Below are 18,982 nucleotides of genomic sequence, written 5' to 3'. Positions count from 1 at the left end.
AATGTGACAAAAAAATGACGACAAAGTTACAAAAATGAGTTGAATACCAAACCAAAAAATGCTGGAGAAAAAAATCTGATGACGTGAGGAAAAAGATCCTCTCGGTTCAGGCGGGAGTTAAGAGGTTAAGCTAGTGAGTATCTGGAGCATCAGCATTTACGAGATTATACTCTCAAAGTGGACAGAAAAGGGAACTTAAGTTTACTCTTGTTCTGAGAAATGAAGGCCGAAAACATCAAATTGTCTGTGTGACCCCAAACCTTTGAACGGTAGTGTATTGAATATCAACATTTATTCTCATTTGTGCAGCTCTGGGGGGGAACTATTGCACAGGTTTTTAGGAGTAGCAAGTCAAATCAAGAGACACAAGGAAGTAAGATCAGCCGCCAAAGGTTTTCGATATGAGCTACTGAAAGGTGTAGATGAGGAAGCAATAAGGTTAAGGAGGCCAGAAAAGATGTTCAAATACTGTATTGTGATTTTCTTCATAAAGGTCTAGCACCTTTACCGTCCTTCTCCACATGACCACACGGGGTCAGTGTTTGGGCTCAGTCAGTAACACGGCAGTCCCTGTGGCGGGGTCCAGCAGGATCTGAACCAGGTTTAAAGGAGTCTGGACCTGACTCTGGATCTGAGGAGGGTTCGTCTGGGTCCGGGCTGGACTCGGGTCCGTCTTCTGCCGGCCCGCAGGAGGAAGACGCGCCTTTAGGTTCGACGTGTCCGAGTTGTGACACGCGAAATGCTCATCGTGAAGCCGCTTTGCGTCGAACACAATGCCGCATTTGGCGCAGGTGAAGGTCGGGGGTCGCGCGTGGCTCCCGCTCTGCATGTGCTGCTCCAGAGACGCCGGGTCCGGGAACGATTTCCTACAAATCCAGCAGCGAAACGAGTGGCTTTCCGTGTGCTTCCTGAGCAGATCCGGGTACTGAAAACCAGCGTTGCAAAGTGAGCAGCTGTATGGCCTCTCTCCGTGAGTTTTGACGTGCTTCTTCAGGTTGATCCTCGTTTTAAAAGTCACGGGACAGAGAGGACAGTTCAGAAGAGTCTCGCTCCTGTGGGACTTCTCGTGCTTCTTTAAAGCGCTCTTCTGCGTGAAGACCTCGGAACAGCCCGAACACTCGTACTTCATCAGCCTCGCGTGAGTCTTCAGGTGCGCTTTGAGGACCGTCGTTTTTGCGAAGGATTTCTCACAAACCGAGCACCTGTAAGGCTTCTCCCCCGTGTGATTCCGCAGGTGGATCTTCAGGAGCGTATTGTTCCGAAAGCCCTTGAAACAAAAGGGGCATTTGAAGGGCCTCTCTCCAGTGTGAACCACCGTGTGCTTTTTCAGCTCGCTCGCCGCTTCGAACGTCTCCTGACAGAGCGAGCAGCTGAAGGGCCCCCGCTGCTGCGCGTGCGTCCTCGCGTGCCGCTGCATGTTGCACTTCTGCGAAAAGGCCTTTGCGCAGTGCGAACACCTGAAGGGCCTCTTCCCCGTGTGGGTCCTCATGTGTTTCTTTAGATCGGCCTTTTGGTTGAAATCCGTGGCGCAGACCGAGCAGCTGAAGGGTTTCTCGCCCGTGTGAGTTCTCATGTGACGCTCGAGCAAAGACGTGTATTTGAAGACCTTCCCGCACTGAGGGCACCTGTGGGGTTTGTCCGCGCACTCCTCCTCGCTGTCCTCTCCGCTGCCGGCCGCCGCCTCCTGCAGCCGTTCAGCGTGTGCTTGTGGAGTCCAGTCTCCAGAGTCGTCGGTGTCAGAGGAGCTCTCGACATCGCTGTCCTCCTCCTTCACCGTGTCCTGGAGAGAAGGTGCATCTTCCTCGTCTTCGCTCTTCACAACGATGCGGAAAAGAGAGTTCTCCTCCTGTTGGATTTTCAGTTCCTCTGGTTCTTCTTTAACTTGGACCAGACTAGAACCAACCTGACTTTGTCCCTGGAAACCTGCAGGGGACAAACAAAGTAAGTCACTATCAGAACTATGCACCACATCGCATGAATAAGACAGTTATTGCATATCGCTTTTCACTCTCTTATAAAGCAGTTATATATACAAATGTAATATCAAATTCCCAACAGGACAGGTCCTTTCTGTGTGGAGTTTGCATGTTCTCCCCGTGTCTGCGTAGGTTTCCCCTAGCACTAAAAACATGTACAATAGGTGAATCCACCAGTCCATAGACATACTATATTAATAGACCGTCATTACTCACTCCTCCCCGTTTGATAAAATAACTACGTTCGAGGAGGAAATCATGGCGGATTTACAGACTCCTCCTCCCCAGCTCTGACAAAGCATGTTCCTAAAATTAAGGGCATAAGGGGGCGGGATCTTCACTGTGGACTCGCCCCTTATGTGACGTGCAGTTCGCGCAGCTCCAATGCTAACAGTCTGGCCAGGATTACGAAAACCAGCCTGGCTTCTTTAACTGTAACTAACCCAGCGTTATCACAAGAGGAAACCAAGCCTTAAAGTTGTTTTTAACGTGTCTAAAGCGCAATGCATTCCAATAGGAGACTAGCGGCTATATGGCGGTACTACAGCAATGGCGGCCCCTAGTGTCGTCATCACAAAGCAGAGCAGCCATTGCTCCAGCCAGGTGATTCTGACCACCAGCCTGGCTCCACATGGGGCTGGGTCCCAGGACGCGGCACTGCCGTCGACCGCTGCTCCTTTGCCTCAGAGGCATCGAGGGACGGGTTAAAGGCAAAGGACAAATTTCCCTACGGGGTCAATAAAGTAAACAAACAAACATGTATTTATAATATATTAATTTTGAGGAACTGTATTCTGGTAAATTTGCACTTTCATCTGAGAGTGTTTAGAATATCACCTACTTTCCAAAGTAAGTGAGCACATTTTCTCTAGTTTTGGCTATACTCAAATCTAAAAGCTTCTTGAAAAAAAGTGTGAAAATAGCAACAAAAAAGGGCCGAAAACGAGGATGAAAAAGTGATGAAAATGAACAAAAAAAAGTGACAAAAATTTGGCAAAAAATGCAACAAAAAAGCAATGAAACAACATGTCAAAAAAGGGACGACAACGCAGCAAGAATGTGAGAAAAAAGATCCTTTTAGATCAGTTTTGTAGACCTTAGCTTTCAAATGAGCCGTTGCTCTGGCCTGTAGATGGGAATCTTTTAGATGTGGGTAAAGCTGAGAAAATGCACTCGGTGAAGGTGGGGGTTAAGAGGTTAAAGAGTTCCTCATTAATGGTGAGTGAGTTTGTAACAGCTGTTCCCATAATCGTAGCCTTCATTTTTGTAATTATGCGCCGTGTTTACACATAAATATAAAGACCATCAATGTGAAAGTATTCTAAAAGTATTCAGAATACAGTACTCTGATTAGACAAAGTAACAGAATATGCCACAAACAACATTTGAAGGCAAGTATTCAGTATTCAGTAAGTATCCTCTGATGATGATGCCTCTGTAGTGCAGTATTAAACGCTTTATTTGGTGTGACAGAGCCTGATGCTGTGGTCCATGTGGTCCATGATGTGGTCCAGCCCTCTCTTACCTCCGCAGGCCGGGTCCTCTTTGAGCTCTGAGACCACACTGGAAGAAGAACACAAGGAAAATCATTTATTTGAGCTGAAACAACCAACTGTATCATTTAATTTCTGTACCTGCTCTCCAAACTTTTTCAAGACAGGCTGTACCTAATCTGTTTGGCCGACACCACACTGGTATAATTAAAGGTGCTCGTCACCACTGAGAAGTTATTTACAAAACAATGCAGCGCTATAGAGATACATAGTTATTACACATTTGTATGGCCTCGTGTTGTTGTATCTGAGAGAGTCCTGTCCTGGCTCTAAACTCACCTGTTTTCGTCCTCGGGCTCCCACAGCTCCTGCTCCTCCTCCAGCTTCACCTCCTCCATGTTTCACTGCGCTCTGTCCGCTTTAAGGAGAAGCTTTGGGGAACAGAGTGTCTCATTTCTGTTCAGAGCTAACGCTAATGCTAACACGGCAGCACAACACAGCGCTCACTTCCGGTCTGACTCACTACCGCCCTCTGGTGCTCAGGATTATAACACAGTCTGCTGAAACGACCGCTTAAGGCTATTAACCCCTTAACTCCCACCTGAACCGAGCACATCTTCTCCAGTTTGGCTTTACCCCAATCCAAAAGCTTCTGGAAAAAAGCTGTGAAAATAGCGACAAAACTGAGACGAAAACAATGATGGAAATGTGACAAAAAAGGGAGAAAACATTGATGAAAAAGTGACGAAAAATTCATGAAAAAGTGGCAAAAATGTCACAAAAATGTCACAAGAAATTGACAAAAAAAAGGACGAAAAAATGACAAAAACGTGACAAAAAAATGACAAAAATGTGACAAAATGTGACCAAAAATTACCAAAAATGTATTAAAAAAAATCGAAAAAATGACAAAAATGTGATAAAAAAACAGACGAAAAAATGACTAAAAATAAAAAAAAAATTACAAAAATGAGTTGAATACCCAACAAAAAAATGATGGAAAAAAAATCTGATGACGTGAGGAAAAAGATCCTCTCGGTTCAGGCGGGAGTTAAGAGGTTAACTTACTGGAGCTCATTTTGGCGTCTTCGGCCTTTGGTCTTTTTACAATGAAGAAAATCGGCCTCTGCCAAGAAAACTTGCCGACCCCTGCAGTACTTGCTCCATTCACAAGATGTAATGATAAAAATAAATGTGTAACTATAATAGGTGATTTATGAATGATCCAGTCTGTGAGAGTGAGTCTGTATCTCTGAGGCTCACAGTCGTGATCACGATGCAGAGAGTGAGTGTGATGTTTGTGTCGCTGCTGCTGCTGCTTTTCTCTCTGTCGGGAGCTGAGATCACTGAACAAAGAAAAGATCCTCCTGAGAGAGTGAACCTGCCGGAGCCTCATCCATGTCTCTCAGACCTCCACGCTGTGCTCCGAGAGCTGAGCGTTAAACTGGCTAAACACGAGGATAAGATGGAGCAGCTGCAGACGCTCAGCCAAGGTGAGAATGAACTTTTTGCTCCATTGCTGCTGTAGGTCATTAACTGGACTGTTCTCCCGGTCAGAACAAAACGCAAAACTGGCTAAAAACGAAGTCAGGATCGAGGAGCTGCAGACGCTTAACCAAGGTGAGATCGAACACTCCCACTCTGCCATATCAGGGATTACAACATTATATCACCCCATTTATGACAAAGTACTGCAAGTATTTGGTGCTTTGGATGTAAATAAGTGTAATAGAATCGGAAACACATGGGGCCCGATGAAACGTAGACTTCATACTAGACTTAGGCGCTCATGGGCTTCGCTCTGTGTAAACTTCAGCTCCAGAGTTAAAGGAACAGGCCACCGGTTTCCATACTGAGAGATGTTCTTACCTGAGCTGAGACGAGTTGATGTCGGGTCTTTGTGCCCGTGGAAGAGCGTGGTCGCGTTCAACCTCACCCTGTTTGGAGCAATTAGAATACACGCACAAGGACCAGACAGGTACAAATCAACTCGTCTAAGCTCAGGTAAGAACATCTCCGTCTGGAAAACGGTGGCCTGTCCCTTTAACGCAGCAGGGCGTGTTGAATGGGGGCTGTACGTGGGCTGGACAGACCCGTCCCTCCCCTACAAGGACGGAATAAAGCAAATATCTGTTTTTCAAAGGAAAATGACACAGTAACACACTGTGACTTGGAAAAGTAACTTTAATCTGATTACTGGTTAGGAAATAGCTGCGTTAGATTAAAGTAGCGCCATCACCGGCAACAGCAATGACAAGACCGAGTAAAAGGGTTTGACAAAAGGTTTGACAGAGTCTGTTCCTCAGAAGGGTCTTTGGAACGACCAACATGAGGAACCTAAGTTCCTCATTTGAGCAATTCAAACATAAATGTAAAAAAGCAATATTAGACCAACATGCTAATGTCAAACCATGACCCGAACTGTTGTTTGTTTGCATCTTAACAATGTGATCGTGTGAACATTACTGTCATTATCAACCATTGTATCAATGAAATGGAATGAATGTCAACACAACGGCCATGTTTGTTAATGTATGAGGGGGAGGCAGGTACAGTATAAGTTCTCTTCTGTCTACTCCCTTTGGGAACATTGCTGTTACTAAAAACAACCTTGCAGCCCAAATAAACCAAACTAAATATAAAGTGCCACATTATAAAACGTATACTTAGTAATAATAAAGCTGCTGTATCATTCTCTTGTGAAAAACAAACTTAAAAATGTGCCACTGCACAGCAGTAATACTTAATCTGACCTCCTCAGTCTGACTCACATGACCTTCTTTCTGCAGAACAAGCAACAAAACTGAAGGGGCTCGAAAATCGAGTGGACAAACAACAACAAGGTCATTCCATGAAGGACAAAGCAACAAGATCATTTCTGTCTATCTTATCCTTTAAAGCAGGGGTCACCAACCTTATTTCAGCTGAGGGCTACTTTAAGAGCATTAAGTTGTTCGAGGGCTATCGGTTAAAAACAAATCCTAAAGACTTAAACGTACACTGTTCACTTATAGGATATTGACGCCATATTATATCAAAATAGCTTTATTTAAACTCATACTGAGTCACAAGAACCGAAATAACTGTAATTTTAAGAATTAGATTCAAGAAAAAGAAGTGTTTCACACTTTAGAAAAAGTCCCAAGGGCTACTGGACATGCCCTAAAGGGCCCCTGGGTGCCCACGGGCACCACGTTGGTGACCCCTGCTTTAAAGGAACAGGCCACCGTTTTGACAGACAGATCTGTTCTTACCTGAGCTGAGACGAGTTGATCCGTACCTGTCTGGTCTTTGTGGGGCGTGGTCGCTTCTAACTTCACCCCCGTTTGGAACTACAGTAATATACTGGGAGAGGCCAAATGCTAACTATATTTGGTCATTTTGCGTGACTGAGGGCACGCACAAAGACCATCAACTCGTCATATCTCATTATGTAAAAATGGTGGTCTGATTCTCCAATATATTCTTTCCTCTCTGAAACAAATACTGAGTTATTACTGTATAATATATTCGTTCCAGTGGGACAAGTGGCTTTCTCTGCCTCTTTGTTGGAATCCAGCTCAGGACATACAGGACCGATCAACGCTCACACCACGCTGGTGTTCAAATACGTGGTCTCCAACATCGGAAGCGCCTACAGCCCTCAAACAGGTCAACCTCTTTTCAGCTTTACCGAAGCCTAAAAGCTTCTGGACTGCAGAGCAACAGTGTCATTATAAGTGAACTCTAAAGTATGTCTCCTGCAGGACTTTTCACTGCCCCGCTGAGAGGAGCCTACCACTTTGAGTTCTACATTCTCAGTCATGGAGGTGCTCATGCTTCAGCGGTCGTCTTAGTGAAGAACGGAGAGCACACTTTCATGGCAGGTGAACATCAGACAAACGGACACGCCACGGCGGCCAACGGGGCCACTCTGCTCCTGGAGGCCGGAGACGTCGTGTTTCTGCGTCTGTTTGAGAACCACTGGATCTACGATAATGGAAATCACCACAGCACGTTCAGTGGTCACCTGCTGTTCCCCATGTGAGGCTCGGCCATCGCTCTGCTGGACGTTTCATCACTGTGTCAATCATTTCACTGTGTTGTTACTGACCTTAATCTCAATAAACTAAAGACTAATCGTTTTAACCCCTTAAAGGAACAGGCCACCGTTTTTACATACTGAGATATGTTCTTACCTTAGCTTTGATGAGTTCTTTAGGACCTGTCTGGTCTTCCCCCGTGTCTTCAATCACGTAAACACAGCGCAGACGGCGTTAGCTTTTAGCCTCTCCCTCTCTCCTCTATAGCTCCAAAACTGGTCAAGATAGAAGCTACCAAGCTCTTCCACGTTTTCCCTATTTAAATATGGTTATGTGAGTGTTACGCTACAAAGTATAATTACACAAAATTAAACAATGTGGATTTTCTAAGCGGATAAAAGGGGGAACTATATTGTAAGGCGTAATAATACCAGGAGTGCGCGGATTTCAAACTACTCCTGGTATTATTACGCCTTACAATACAGTTCCCCCTTTTATCCGCTTAGAAAATCCACATTGTTTAATTTTGTGTAATTATACTTTGTAGTGGAACACTTCACGTAACCATATTTAAATAGGGAAAACATGGAAGAGCTTGGTAGCTTCTATCTTGACCTGTTTTGGAGCTATAGTGGACAGGGGGAGAGGCTAAATGCTAACGCCGTCTGCGCTGTGTTTACGTGACTGAAGGCACGGGGGAAGACCAGACAGGTCCTAAAGAACTCGTCAAAGCTAAGGTAAGAACATATCTCAGTATGTAAAAACGGTGGCCTATTCCTTTAACTCCCACCTGAACGGAGCACATTTTCTCCAGTTTGGCTTTACCCCTATCCAAAAGCTTCTGGAAAAAAGCTGTGAAAAAGCAACAAAATTGAGACGAAAACAATGATGGAAATGTGACAAAAAAGTGAGAAAACATTGACAAAAAAGTGACGAAAAATGGATGGAAAAGTGGCAAAAATGTAAAAAATGTCATAAGAAATTGACAAAAAATGGACGAAAAAATGACAAAAATGTGACAAAAAATGTGACAAAAAAATACAAAAATGTGACAAAACAATGGCAAAAATGTGAGGAAAAAATGACCAAAAAATGACAAAAAAGTTACATAAATGAGTTGAATACCCAACAAAAAATGATGGAAAAAAAAATGTATAACGTGAGGAAAAAGATCCTCTCGGTTCAGGCGGGAGTTAAGAGGTTAAGGAAGAAATGAAGTCTATTTGAATTGAGAGATGAAATCTAAAGCTTGAGTAGATTTTGTCTGGTCTTAGATCAAATAAAACTTCTCATCGCCAACAGAACAAGTCGTTATTTTCTTACCCAGTTACCTGCCATTCACCACACAGAACTTACATACTTTCAGAAAGCTTGTCATTTCAGTGGCCGTGAACAGGCTGTAAACTAAAACATGACAAAAAAGCAACGAAAAAGTCTACAAAATAGGGAGAAAAAAGCAATGAAAACAAATGACGTAAACACAAAGATCTGTTGAAATCAATGGCCGCTGGCTGCTCTGCTTTATGACCTCGACACTGGGGGCCGCCATTGCTCCGCCATTGCTGTAGTACCTCCATATCGCCACTAGGCCCCCATTGAAAAGCATTGGAGTTTAGACACCTTAAAAACAACTTTAACGCCTGGTTTTCGTAAGAAGAATTCTCGTACTTAATGAGGGTCGGACTGTTAGCATTGGAGCAGCGCGAGCTACACGCATGTCCTTTTTAGGAACATGCTTCGTCAGAGCTGGGGAGGGGGAGTCTGTAAATCCGCCATGACTTCCCCCTCGACCGTGGTCATTATGGTAAAGGTAAGTGAGCAGAAGACGTCCATTATTTTTTACAGTCTGTGGTTGAAATCAGTTTTGTAGGTCTTAGCTTTCAAAAGAGGTGTTGGCACTGGCCTATAAGCTCTTATCCAGAAGACTTTTTGGGTAAAGCTGAACTGGAGAAAATGCCAGCCAGACACACCCACATTGGTCCAATCATGCACCAAGAGATGGAAGCCGTCACCTGTCGCCACCACGCACTCTTCCAAAACATTAAAGATGGCGGCGCGGCGACCGATACACTGTTTTCTTCTGCTCTTTCATCTGTTTTAAATCTTTTGGGAAATATGAATCCCTAAACCCGGAGCAAGAAGCAGTTTTCGAAGAGCTCCTCGTAAAAAAGGCTGTTTTTATTAAGGCTTCCTCCCGCTTATTACTACTTTAAATATCTATAAAAACCTGTTGTTTGGCAGGTCAGGCAAGAGAAAATGTGCTTGTTAATGTGGATTAGATTAGAACCAACTCCAATTCAACATGAAGAACCTTTATTCAAGCAATTTTAAGTCATTTTTCTCTCAAATATGGACTAATATTGATGGAAAGACTGTTCTGTTTCCGGAGGCTAATCATTGGCCTCTGAGCGCTCCCTCTCGTTGGTGTGAACCGCCATGTGCTGTTTGAGCTCCGCCTCGGACTCAAAAGGCTCCTCACAGACCCAGCAGATCAGCCGAAAGGTCCCCCTGGCGTGCGAGTCCTCGTGCCGCTTCATGTTGCTCTTCTCCGTGAAACTCCGCCCGCATATCGAACAGCTGAATGGCTTCTCCCCGGAGTGCGTCTTCATGTGTTTGTTCAGATCCCCCTTGCGGTTGAAACCCCTGGCGCAAACCGAGCAGCAGAAAGGCCTGTCCGTGTGAGTTTTCACGTGTTCCGCGAGGTGGTCTTTCTTCGTAAAGATCCGCGGACAGAAAGAACAGGTCATCGGTTTGTAATGTTTGCTAGTTGTGAAAACGCCTTTCCGTCCTGGCTGAGTTTCCGTCAGGGCGGTCGTTTTTGTGGAGGATTTCTCACACACCGCCCGCTTCTCCCCCGTGTGATTCCGCAGGTGTATTTTGAGCAGCATATTGTGCCGAAAACCCTTCAAACAAAACGGGCACTTGAGCGACGACTCTCCGGAGTGAACCGCCATGTGCTGCTTCAGATCGCCGCCCGTCTCGAAGGTCTCCGCGCAGAGCGAGCACCTGAACGGCCCCTGCTCCATGTGGATCTCCATGTGGCGCTTCATGTTGCTCTTCTGCGCAAAGCTCTTCGCGCAAAACCAACAGCTGAACGGTTTCTCGCCGGTGTGGGTCCTTACGTGTTTGTTCAAGTCGCCTTTTTGATTGAAAAGCACGGCGCAAACCGGACACCTGAATGGCTTCTCTCCCGTGTGGATTCTCATGTGTATCTTTAGCGATGACGAGTGCGTGAATGTGCTTCCACACAGAGAGCATTTGTGTCTACCTGCTTCGCTCACGTTGTCCCCGTGAGGCGGCTCCTGCAGATGTTCAGTGCGTGTTTGAGATGAAGGAGTCCAGTCTTCAGAGTCGTCAGTGTCAGAGGAATTCTCTCTGACTGTCTCATGAGGCGGAGATGCTTCTTTCTCACTCCTCACTGAGACGATGACTGGGAACGCTTGGATCGGCTTCTGTTTGACGTCAGCTTTCTCCGGTTCTTCTCTAAAGGTGAGAACTGAGCTCTGGGCACCTGCAGGACACAGAACAAACGGTCAGTCTTGTACAAATTGTCAGTCCAGTGAATGAACCTGGGGACTGTGGTTGTTCTTGGATCATCTCTGACAGACTGATATGTGAATAAAACTTACCATTAACTGTTGTGGTTTGTGCATGCGAGACCAAACGCTCATTTTAAATACCGTGTTTATGTAAATGATCTGGACTTCTCCTAATGCTTCGGGAGTGGAGGTCGGTCATTTTTAGTGAATCTGAATACACAGCTCATCACAAACACAGAAGAAATTTGATCTTGTGGGTCAAATCTCGATCTCTACTTACTCGGAGCAAATTGACAAACAAATTGTTGTTTAAAGAGCTGATTTTAACTCAGTTCCTGTTTGATAATTGCAGGTTTTAACCCCTTAGCTCCCACCGGAACCGAGCACATTTTCTCTAGTTTGGCTTTACCCCAGTCCAAAAGCTTCTGGAAAAAAAGGTGAGAAAATAGCGACAGAACTGAGAGGAAAACAATGATGAAGATGTGACAAAAAAGTGAGAAAACTTAGACAAAAAATGGACAAAAAATGGACAAAAAATGGACAGAAAATGACACCAAAAAAAAAAAAAAAATGACGAAAAAATGACAAAAAAATGACAAAAATTGACCAAAAAACGACGAAAAAAAAAGACAAAAAATTGACAAAGAAATGACGAAAAAATGACAAAAATGTGACAAAAAAACTGACAAAAAACTGAAAAAAAACCGGACAAAAAATGGACAAAAAAATAAAAAAAATAAAAAAAATGAACAAAAATCTTTTTAAAAATGTGACAAAAAACAATCAAAAAATGTACCAAAATGGACAAAAAAAGACAAAAAATTGATTAAAAAATGACAAAACAATTATGAAAAAATATATGAACATGTGACAAAAAATGTACTATTTGACAAAAAAATTACAAAAAAGTTAGAAAAATTAGTTGAAAAAAAAAAAAAAAAAATGATGGAAAAAAATCTGATGACGCGAGGAAAAAGAACCATTTAGATGAGTTTTGTAGATCTTAGCTTTCAAATGAGGCGTTACACTGGCCTACAGGATTTGGGTAAAGCTGAACTGGAGAAAATGCTCTCGGTTCAGGTGGGAGTTAAGAGGTTAAAGGAACTGGCCACTGTTTATCCATGCTGAGAATGTTCTTACCAGTTTGACTCATTTCCCACTGACATGACCCGGTTGGCTCGGCAAGTTTAAAATGGTTTGTATCTGAATATGTCACTCTCTGTCAGAGTCCAATAAGTGAAACAATAAACATCGAAAGAATTGTCAAATTAAAGAAAGCTGGGTCAAGTTTTCAGCCAAATCTTCAATGGCTGAAAACTTGTAAACTAAAGAACATGGGCTCATTTAAAAAGCAGAGTTGATCAACACATTGAGTGCCTTATGTGTGATTTTTGTTTTCTCTGAGTTTTCAAATGGTCAAAATCGGTCCAAGGACGACTGAGAAAAATCCGGGTATGTCTTCAATCCGAGAACCCGTCTGTTTGCGAAAGCGATCGATAACACGCATGTTTCTAAACGGGTCAACCGTGTTGTCCTTGGAAATTGACTTGAAACTAATATATTTAGGCATTTGCCTCTACACATAACATTAGTGTTCGTCCAGAGAGGAAATAGGAGGAGAGGAGTTAATCAGAAAGAAGAGTGAAAAAAAAACAGTGATTTTGATCAAAATTTGTCTCTGTTCAGCTTAGATTTCTCAGGAACCGAGACACGTAGGATTAAACTAGCTAGAACTTGGACTACGCTGTGGTGCTACAAATATCATGAAAAATGATCTTGATTGTTGGCTCTACAGTTAAATCCCAAAAACAGGGCGGCCTCAATGTGTAAATTGGTTAACTATATATGTTTCTATAATTATCTATTGAGAATAGATTTGAAGTATATAAAGAGCCTGAAAATGCTTTGGGGTCCGGACCGAAACCTCTGTCGGCTCGGACCTGGACCCAGGGCGGCCTTAACGTTTACATTCACTTTTCAAACGGTGATTTTTAGCCAGGTCGTTTCCAATAGTTAAAGTTTGATCCAGGGTCATGAAAATCATTCGACTGAAGTGGATCAGGTGTGGACGAGAGTGAAGATCACTGAGCTCTGGAGATCGAGTGTCGTGGAACAGACGGTGAACAGAGGCTGACGGTGATGCATAAAACAAATCATATAAAAAACAAACAAAATGTAATTGCTTTTATCAAATTGGGAACAGAAATAAAAAAGTATTTATCAACATATAATATAAATATAATATAATATAAATTAAAAAAACACGCAAGGGATGACACACTGAGAGCCGTTTCAGGATTGGAGCCAGATGAACTGAATCTCAGAAAAGGGCCGGATTTCCCATCTGCAAAACATGGGTTTGCATGTGACAACTATTACAAGCTGAACACCTGTATGGTCACTCTGACGTGTTTGAGTCAGTGGGCCAGATCTTGTGGCGGCGCACGGGGCGGCGCAGGCTCTTGCCGAATTATTTTCCGAGTGGCGAAGCTGTATGTGCCATTCGCCTCCGCCACCTGTGAGGGGGCGGCACAAGAGGAGGAGACTGCACTGATGGAAACACGGCTGACATTCACTTCCTCGTTTACATTGCGCTGTCTTGCGTTCTTTCTTAAGCCTTAGGCTCTCACGGGTCAAACTAAAAACTTTATTTACCCCATCGTGAGCTAAACCATGTTCACGTCTCGAGAGAAAAAGAGCTACAGCGTCCGCTGTGGCGCGGATCGGCTGAGCTTGGCGTGAACGCGAAGCAAAACAAGAGCACATGTTCACCCCACACAACCACTCTCCTGGACGCAGAGTCGATCTGGTTGGAGGTAAATCTGTGTCTCCACCCACTTAAATGCGCTAAGTCTGGAGTGGCAAGATCACAAAGTGCTCCTACTGAGCGCAAAATGTCACACTATCGTCTCCGTTTTGATGCACAAGATCGGGCCCAGTGACTTCTAACGGCCTCTCTTGGGACTGAACCACCATGTGCGAAACGATACCTCTTTCGTGTGAGTCTTCGTGCCGCCTCATGTTGCTCTTTTGAGAAAAACTCTTTCCACAAACTGAGCAGCAGAATGGTTTCTCCCCCGTGTGAGTCCGCATGTGCTTGACCAGATCGCCTTTTATGTTAAAATCCATTTCGCAGACCGAGCAGCTGTGCGGCTTCTCTATGTGAGCTCGCATGTGTTTGTTGAGGCTGATTTTTGTCTTGAAAGTCATGGAGCAGAAAGAACAGGTCAGCGTCTCCTCTCGCTCGTGGATCTTCTCGTGCTTCTGCAGCGTGCTCTTCTGTGTGAAGACGCTGTCGCAGCTCGAGCACTTGTACCTCGGGCTCGTGTGGGTTTTCATGTGCTCTTTAAGGACACTCGTTTTGGCGAAGGACTTCTCACAAACCGAACACCCGTACGGCCTCTCTCCCGTGTGAATCCTCAGGTGCACCTTCAGGAACCCGCTGTTCGGAAAGCCCTTGGAGCAAAACTCACACTTGTACGGCCTCTCCCCGGTGTGGACCGTCATGTGCCGCTCCATGTGACTCTTCTGCGAGAAGCTCATTTCGCAAACCGAGCAGCTGAACGGTTTCTCCCCAGTGTGAGTCCGCGTGTGTTTGTCCAGATCGCTTTTTAGATGAAAACCCTTTCCGCAAACCGAGCAGGTGTACGGCTTTCCCCCGGGAGTTCTCTGGTGGGTTTTCTCGTGGTTCTTCAGAGAGCTCAGTTGCGTGAAAGCTTTGGCGCAGCTCGAACACTCGTATCGTGAACTCGACTCTTCCTCTGAAGCTGAACACCTGTGCGGTTTCTCCTCAGAGTGTCGGCTCACGTGTATTTGCAGCAACATGTACTTTTTAAAGCTCTTAAAACAAACCGGGCATTTGAACGAAGCCTCCCCGTTGTGGATCACCATGTGCTGCCTGAGGTGACCCGCCGTCCCGAAGGTCTCCCCGCAAACCGAACAGCTGCACGGCCCCTCCTCCAGGTGAATCTCCATGTGCCGCTGCATGTTGCTCTTCTGCGAGAAACCCTTGTCGCAAAACAAGCACTTGAACGGCTTCTCGCCCGTGTGAGTCCTCACGTGGTTCTTGAGATCGCCCCTCTGGTTGAAATCCATGGCGCAAACCGAACACTTGTACGGCTTCTCTCCCGTGTGGATCCTCATGTGGGTGTTTAAACTGCCCTTGATGGTGAAATCCTTCGCACAGATGGGACACTTGAACGGCTTCTCCCCCGTGTGGGTCCTCGTGTGTTTATGAAGGTAACTCTTTCCTGCAAAGCTCATGGCGCACACTGAGCACCTGAACGGTTTCTCCCCCGTGTGCGTCCGTACGTGTACTCTTAGCTTGGAGGTTTTCGCGAACCCCTTCCCGCAGTGAGAGCACGTGTGCGGGTCGTCCCTCCCGTCGGGGTCGCTGCTGGTCCGGCCTCCAGCTTCTCCTCCGTCTCCGTCGTCATCGTTCAGCGTTTCATGAAGCAGAGACACTTGTTTCTCAGCTTTCACAGAGACGATGACCGGGAGCGACTCTGGTTTGATCTGCACCTCCTCTGGTTCCGCTTTAACGTCGAGAAGAACGCAGCTCGTATCTTCAGCGTCCCAGACACCTGCAAGACACAGAGCAGACACAGGTTTGTATTATTTTCAGCCCTAAAGCTGGATTTCCATTGGCAAAAGGAGCTTGAAAGTGTGGACAGTAGGCGTGGTGAAAAATATCGATTTGCCGATATATCGCGATATTACGTCGCGCGATTCTCATATCGATCCAAAAGGCATTTGTATCTATATTTAAACATCTATTTTGGGGGAAATATTCATTGCAGTCCTGCACTTTTACTCCCGCCCGCTAGATGGCAGTGGACCGGGCAGCCCGCTTGAGTAACACTAGAATCTAGTGAGAGTTAGAGAAACACAGAAAAAATGTATCATGGAGGAGAAAGAGCTGAGATGCTCCGCTATATGGGCGATTTTTCCCCCCAAAAAAATCTGAGAATTTTTACTAAAAAACTCGATTCGTGATCGAAAATATGAATCGATTTTTTTTCCAGCCCTACAAGAGCCACTAGCTTTGTGCATATGTTGCTGAATATGTCGCCGGTGCGTTCCTCTCCCCCTTTCTCCACGCGTTTTGGCGCATTGTTTCCACCACTCAAAGCCAAATGGAGGTTCGCAGCATTTAAATACGGAATAAAACTCCTGTTAAACTTTAAAGTTTAAAAAGAGTCTGCTCTATGAAGTTTCCCCTTGGCTTCATTTGTGTGCTACTGCTGCTAGCGGAGCGGTTGGCGTCCAGGGTTCGATTCCCACCTGGACGGGGCCTTTCTGTGTTTGTGTCTTTGAAAGGCGCTATATAAATAACGATCCTCTTCATCTTCTTCTACTGCGAACACAAAAGATATCGATGAGGCTATAGTCACAGTGATGCCAGTGTTGTCATTATGTCCCTGATCTACGAGTGACACCCGTTGTGGAGTGGATTAGGTTTTAAATGCCCCGTCTGAGCGATCGTATATTTTAATGGATGAAACAGACTTAGTTCTGTTATTACTGACTGAAGGACTCCCAACTATAGAAATTTACTAGGTTTCCAAGAGTCTGTTTTCCGTTCAAAGTTACATAATCACCAAACAACACCACAGTCACAAGTGCAGATTAGTGAAAAGCATTTATATCATAGATAGATAGATGGATAGATGGATAGATGGATAGATGGATAGATGGATAGATGGATCGATGGATGGATAAATAGATAGATAGATAGATAGATCGATGGATCGATGGATCGATGGATCGATGGATCGATGGATCGATGGATCGATAGATCGATAGATAGATAGATAGATAGTAATTAGTTTCCAAAGTAGTAAAAAAAAGAATTGCAATAATCGTCTAATACCTCAATATCGCGACCTATGTATCGGGATATGTATCGTATCGCCTGAGCCTAGGCAATACACAAAGGCTAATTATTTATGTCCTAATAAGTGAATGAATTAAATGGTGTCTTACCGCTGCGCTCCATGTCGTCTTGGAGCTCAGGGGCCGCACTGGAAGAACACACAGAAATCCACACAGGATTAAAAAAATAATAATAATAATAATCTGCATGTTGACAGGTAATTATTTTTTACAAGTATTTCTTAGCCTCAATGTGTAACTTTAGGCTATTTTCTCCCACGTTTTGCTGTCACATGTAGGCAGCCTATTGTTTGTACTGCGTGTTGCCATAGTAACGTCCTACAAGCGAATGCAGCGGGGCCGTTATCAAGCTAGCTAGCTACTGTGTTTCACTACGAGGGATGAACCGTGCCCTCCACATCCCAGCTGTTCGGACGGCGCTGGTCCCGGGTCGTGTTGAGCCCGTGTGCGATGAAGAAGTCACCGATAAAAGCACAAAGGCCTCGTCTTGTTGTTGTGGACAGTCCGCAGGGCGCAGGGTTGTAGCTAAACTAAGAGAGTCTTGGCTCTAAACTCACCTGTTTTCCAGCTCCGCGGGCTCCCACAGCTCCCGCTCCTCCTCCAGCTTCACCTCCGTCATGTTTCACTGCGCTCTGTCCGCTTTAAGGCGAAGCTTTGGGGGGAAAGAGTGTCCCAGTTCTGCTCGGAGCTAATGCTAACACAGCAGCACAACACAGTGCTCACTTCCGGTTTGCTAGGAGTCATGTTGCCAGATCGAACTCGCAGTTTCCACCTCCGAAAACCATCGGTTTGTGGCTGACTGTCAGAAAATACTTTTATTTAAATCAGATGAATTTTAAATGAGCTAAATCAGCACAAACCCTCCGAATTATTATTTATTTATTTTACGCTTAGAGGCAAACCGAAACAAATTGTGCAGAATACCGCCCAATCTGGCAACACTACTCTGAACACTCTGAACACACTGCCCTCTAGCACTCAAGTTTATAACATACTATATAAAAAAAATATATATAAAAAAATCAGTGATAAATATATGATTCAGTTTAATCTCCTGGGGTATCTTTATTGATTTTCATAACTCAAAGCGAATAGGCAACATGTAGGGCCAAAATAAAAAAAATAATTTAGATGTGTAAAAATAAACAAATAAACAACGTAAATTTTAGCTGAAAAACAAAATGTGTTTACTGTTTAGCCTTGTTTCGGTGTATTAAATGTCAAAATACAATGTTTCTACAGAGAGTTTTATTGTCCATTAGAAGATGAACATACGCCATAAGACAAACGTGGTTCACAGAGTTTGGCCATGCTGTATTTTATGTGTACATACAAACACAAATATTAACAATAATAATAATCATAATCTATTTTGAAGGACAAAACCTCAAATCCAGGGTGATCAGATCATGCATCCCCAGAGGCTCATGGATTTGTAAACGAGCACAAACCCACAGGTCTGGGACGGCTTTTACTTTGGCTGCTTCACAAAAGCTATAGGTTCCTTGCATTGTCTTTGAAGGCAGTGCCTCTAAAGTCACATCTTTCATCCAGTGAGTGGAAGGGACATCACAAAATATAAAAAAGGAAGATGAGTTTGAAATTAGATTAAAAGTAGTTAATTATGATTTAACCTTTGATAGAAAGCTCTACCATGTTTTGTTGGTTGATAAAAAATGAATGAGAAATGAAAAATAGGAGCATTGAAAGATCCTCATATCGTTCACATTCAATGCCCAATATACAAAAGTCTGACCATGTAGCGCCATGAACAAGTGCAATTTGATTTTAAAATATAATCAGGGTTTCTACAGGCAGCAGCTTGTCAAATTTCATGCCTTTGAATGCCTAAATACTATATTTCTAATGCCACAAAAGCAAAAAAAATATATATAAATATTAATTCAACAGGGGAATGAGGGGACATTTTGATAATCAAAACTAAATTGGACACAACAGGCAAATACATTGTGGTTCTGGAAAAAAAAATATTTCTATTTAATGCCAGTTTGAGTCCGATTTAATGCTTTTCAATTACATTTAAGGCCTTCATTTTG

The 18,982-nt window shown here is 44.1% G+C and overlaps 2 protein-coding genes across 2 annotated transcripts; both read right to left on the bottom strand.

Moving 5' to 3' along the window:
- Positions 1 to 535: 535 nt before the first annotated feature.
- On the bottom strand, positions 536 to 17,625 carry LOC306973004 (uncharacterized protein; the record flags this gene model as incomplete). The annotated part of the gene is made up of 3 exons (XM_079569789.1): positions 17,483 to 17,625; positions 3,502 to 3,539; positions 536 to 1,923 (listed from the first exon to the last, which is right to left on the bottom strand). Exons 1-3 carry the CDS (start codon positions 17,542 to 17,544, stop codon positions 536 to 538), a joined length of 1,488 nt encoding a protein of 495 aa, XP_079425915.1. The 5' UTR covers positions 17,545 to 17,625.
- Positions 9,852 to 15,400, bottom strand: LOC306972909 (uncharacterized protein). Its single transcript, XM_079569616.1, has 2 exons — positions 14,021 to 15,400; positions 9,852 to 11,002 (listed from the first exon to the last, which is right to left on the bottom strand). The coding sequence occupies exons 1-2, from the start codon at positions 15,291 to 15,293 to the stop codon at positions 9,882 to 9,884; spliced, it is 2,394 nt and encodes a 797-aa protein (XP_079425742.1). The 5' UTR covers positions 15,294 to 15,400; the 3' UTR covers positions 9,852 to 9,881.
- Positions 17,626 to 18,982: the final 1,357 nt, after the last annotated feature.

Source organism: Gobius niger (genome assembly GCF_951799975.1).
Source record: "Gobius niger genome assembly, chromosome: 13".
Classification (NCBI taxonomy): domain Eukaryota; kingdom Metazoa; phylum Chordata; class Actinopteri; order Gobiiformes; family Gobiidae; genus Gobius; species Gobius niger.
This window is presented reverse-complemented; position numbering and strand designations above follow the sequence as displayed.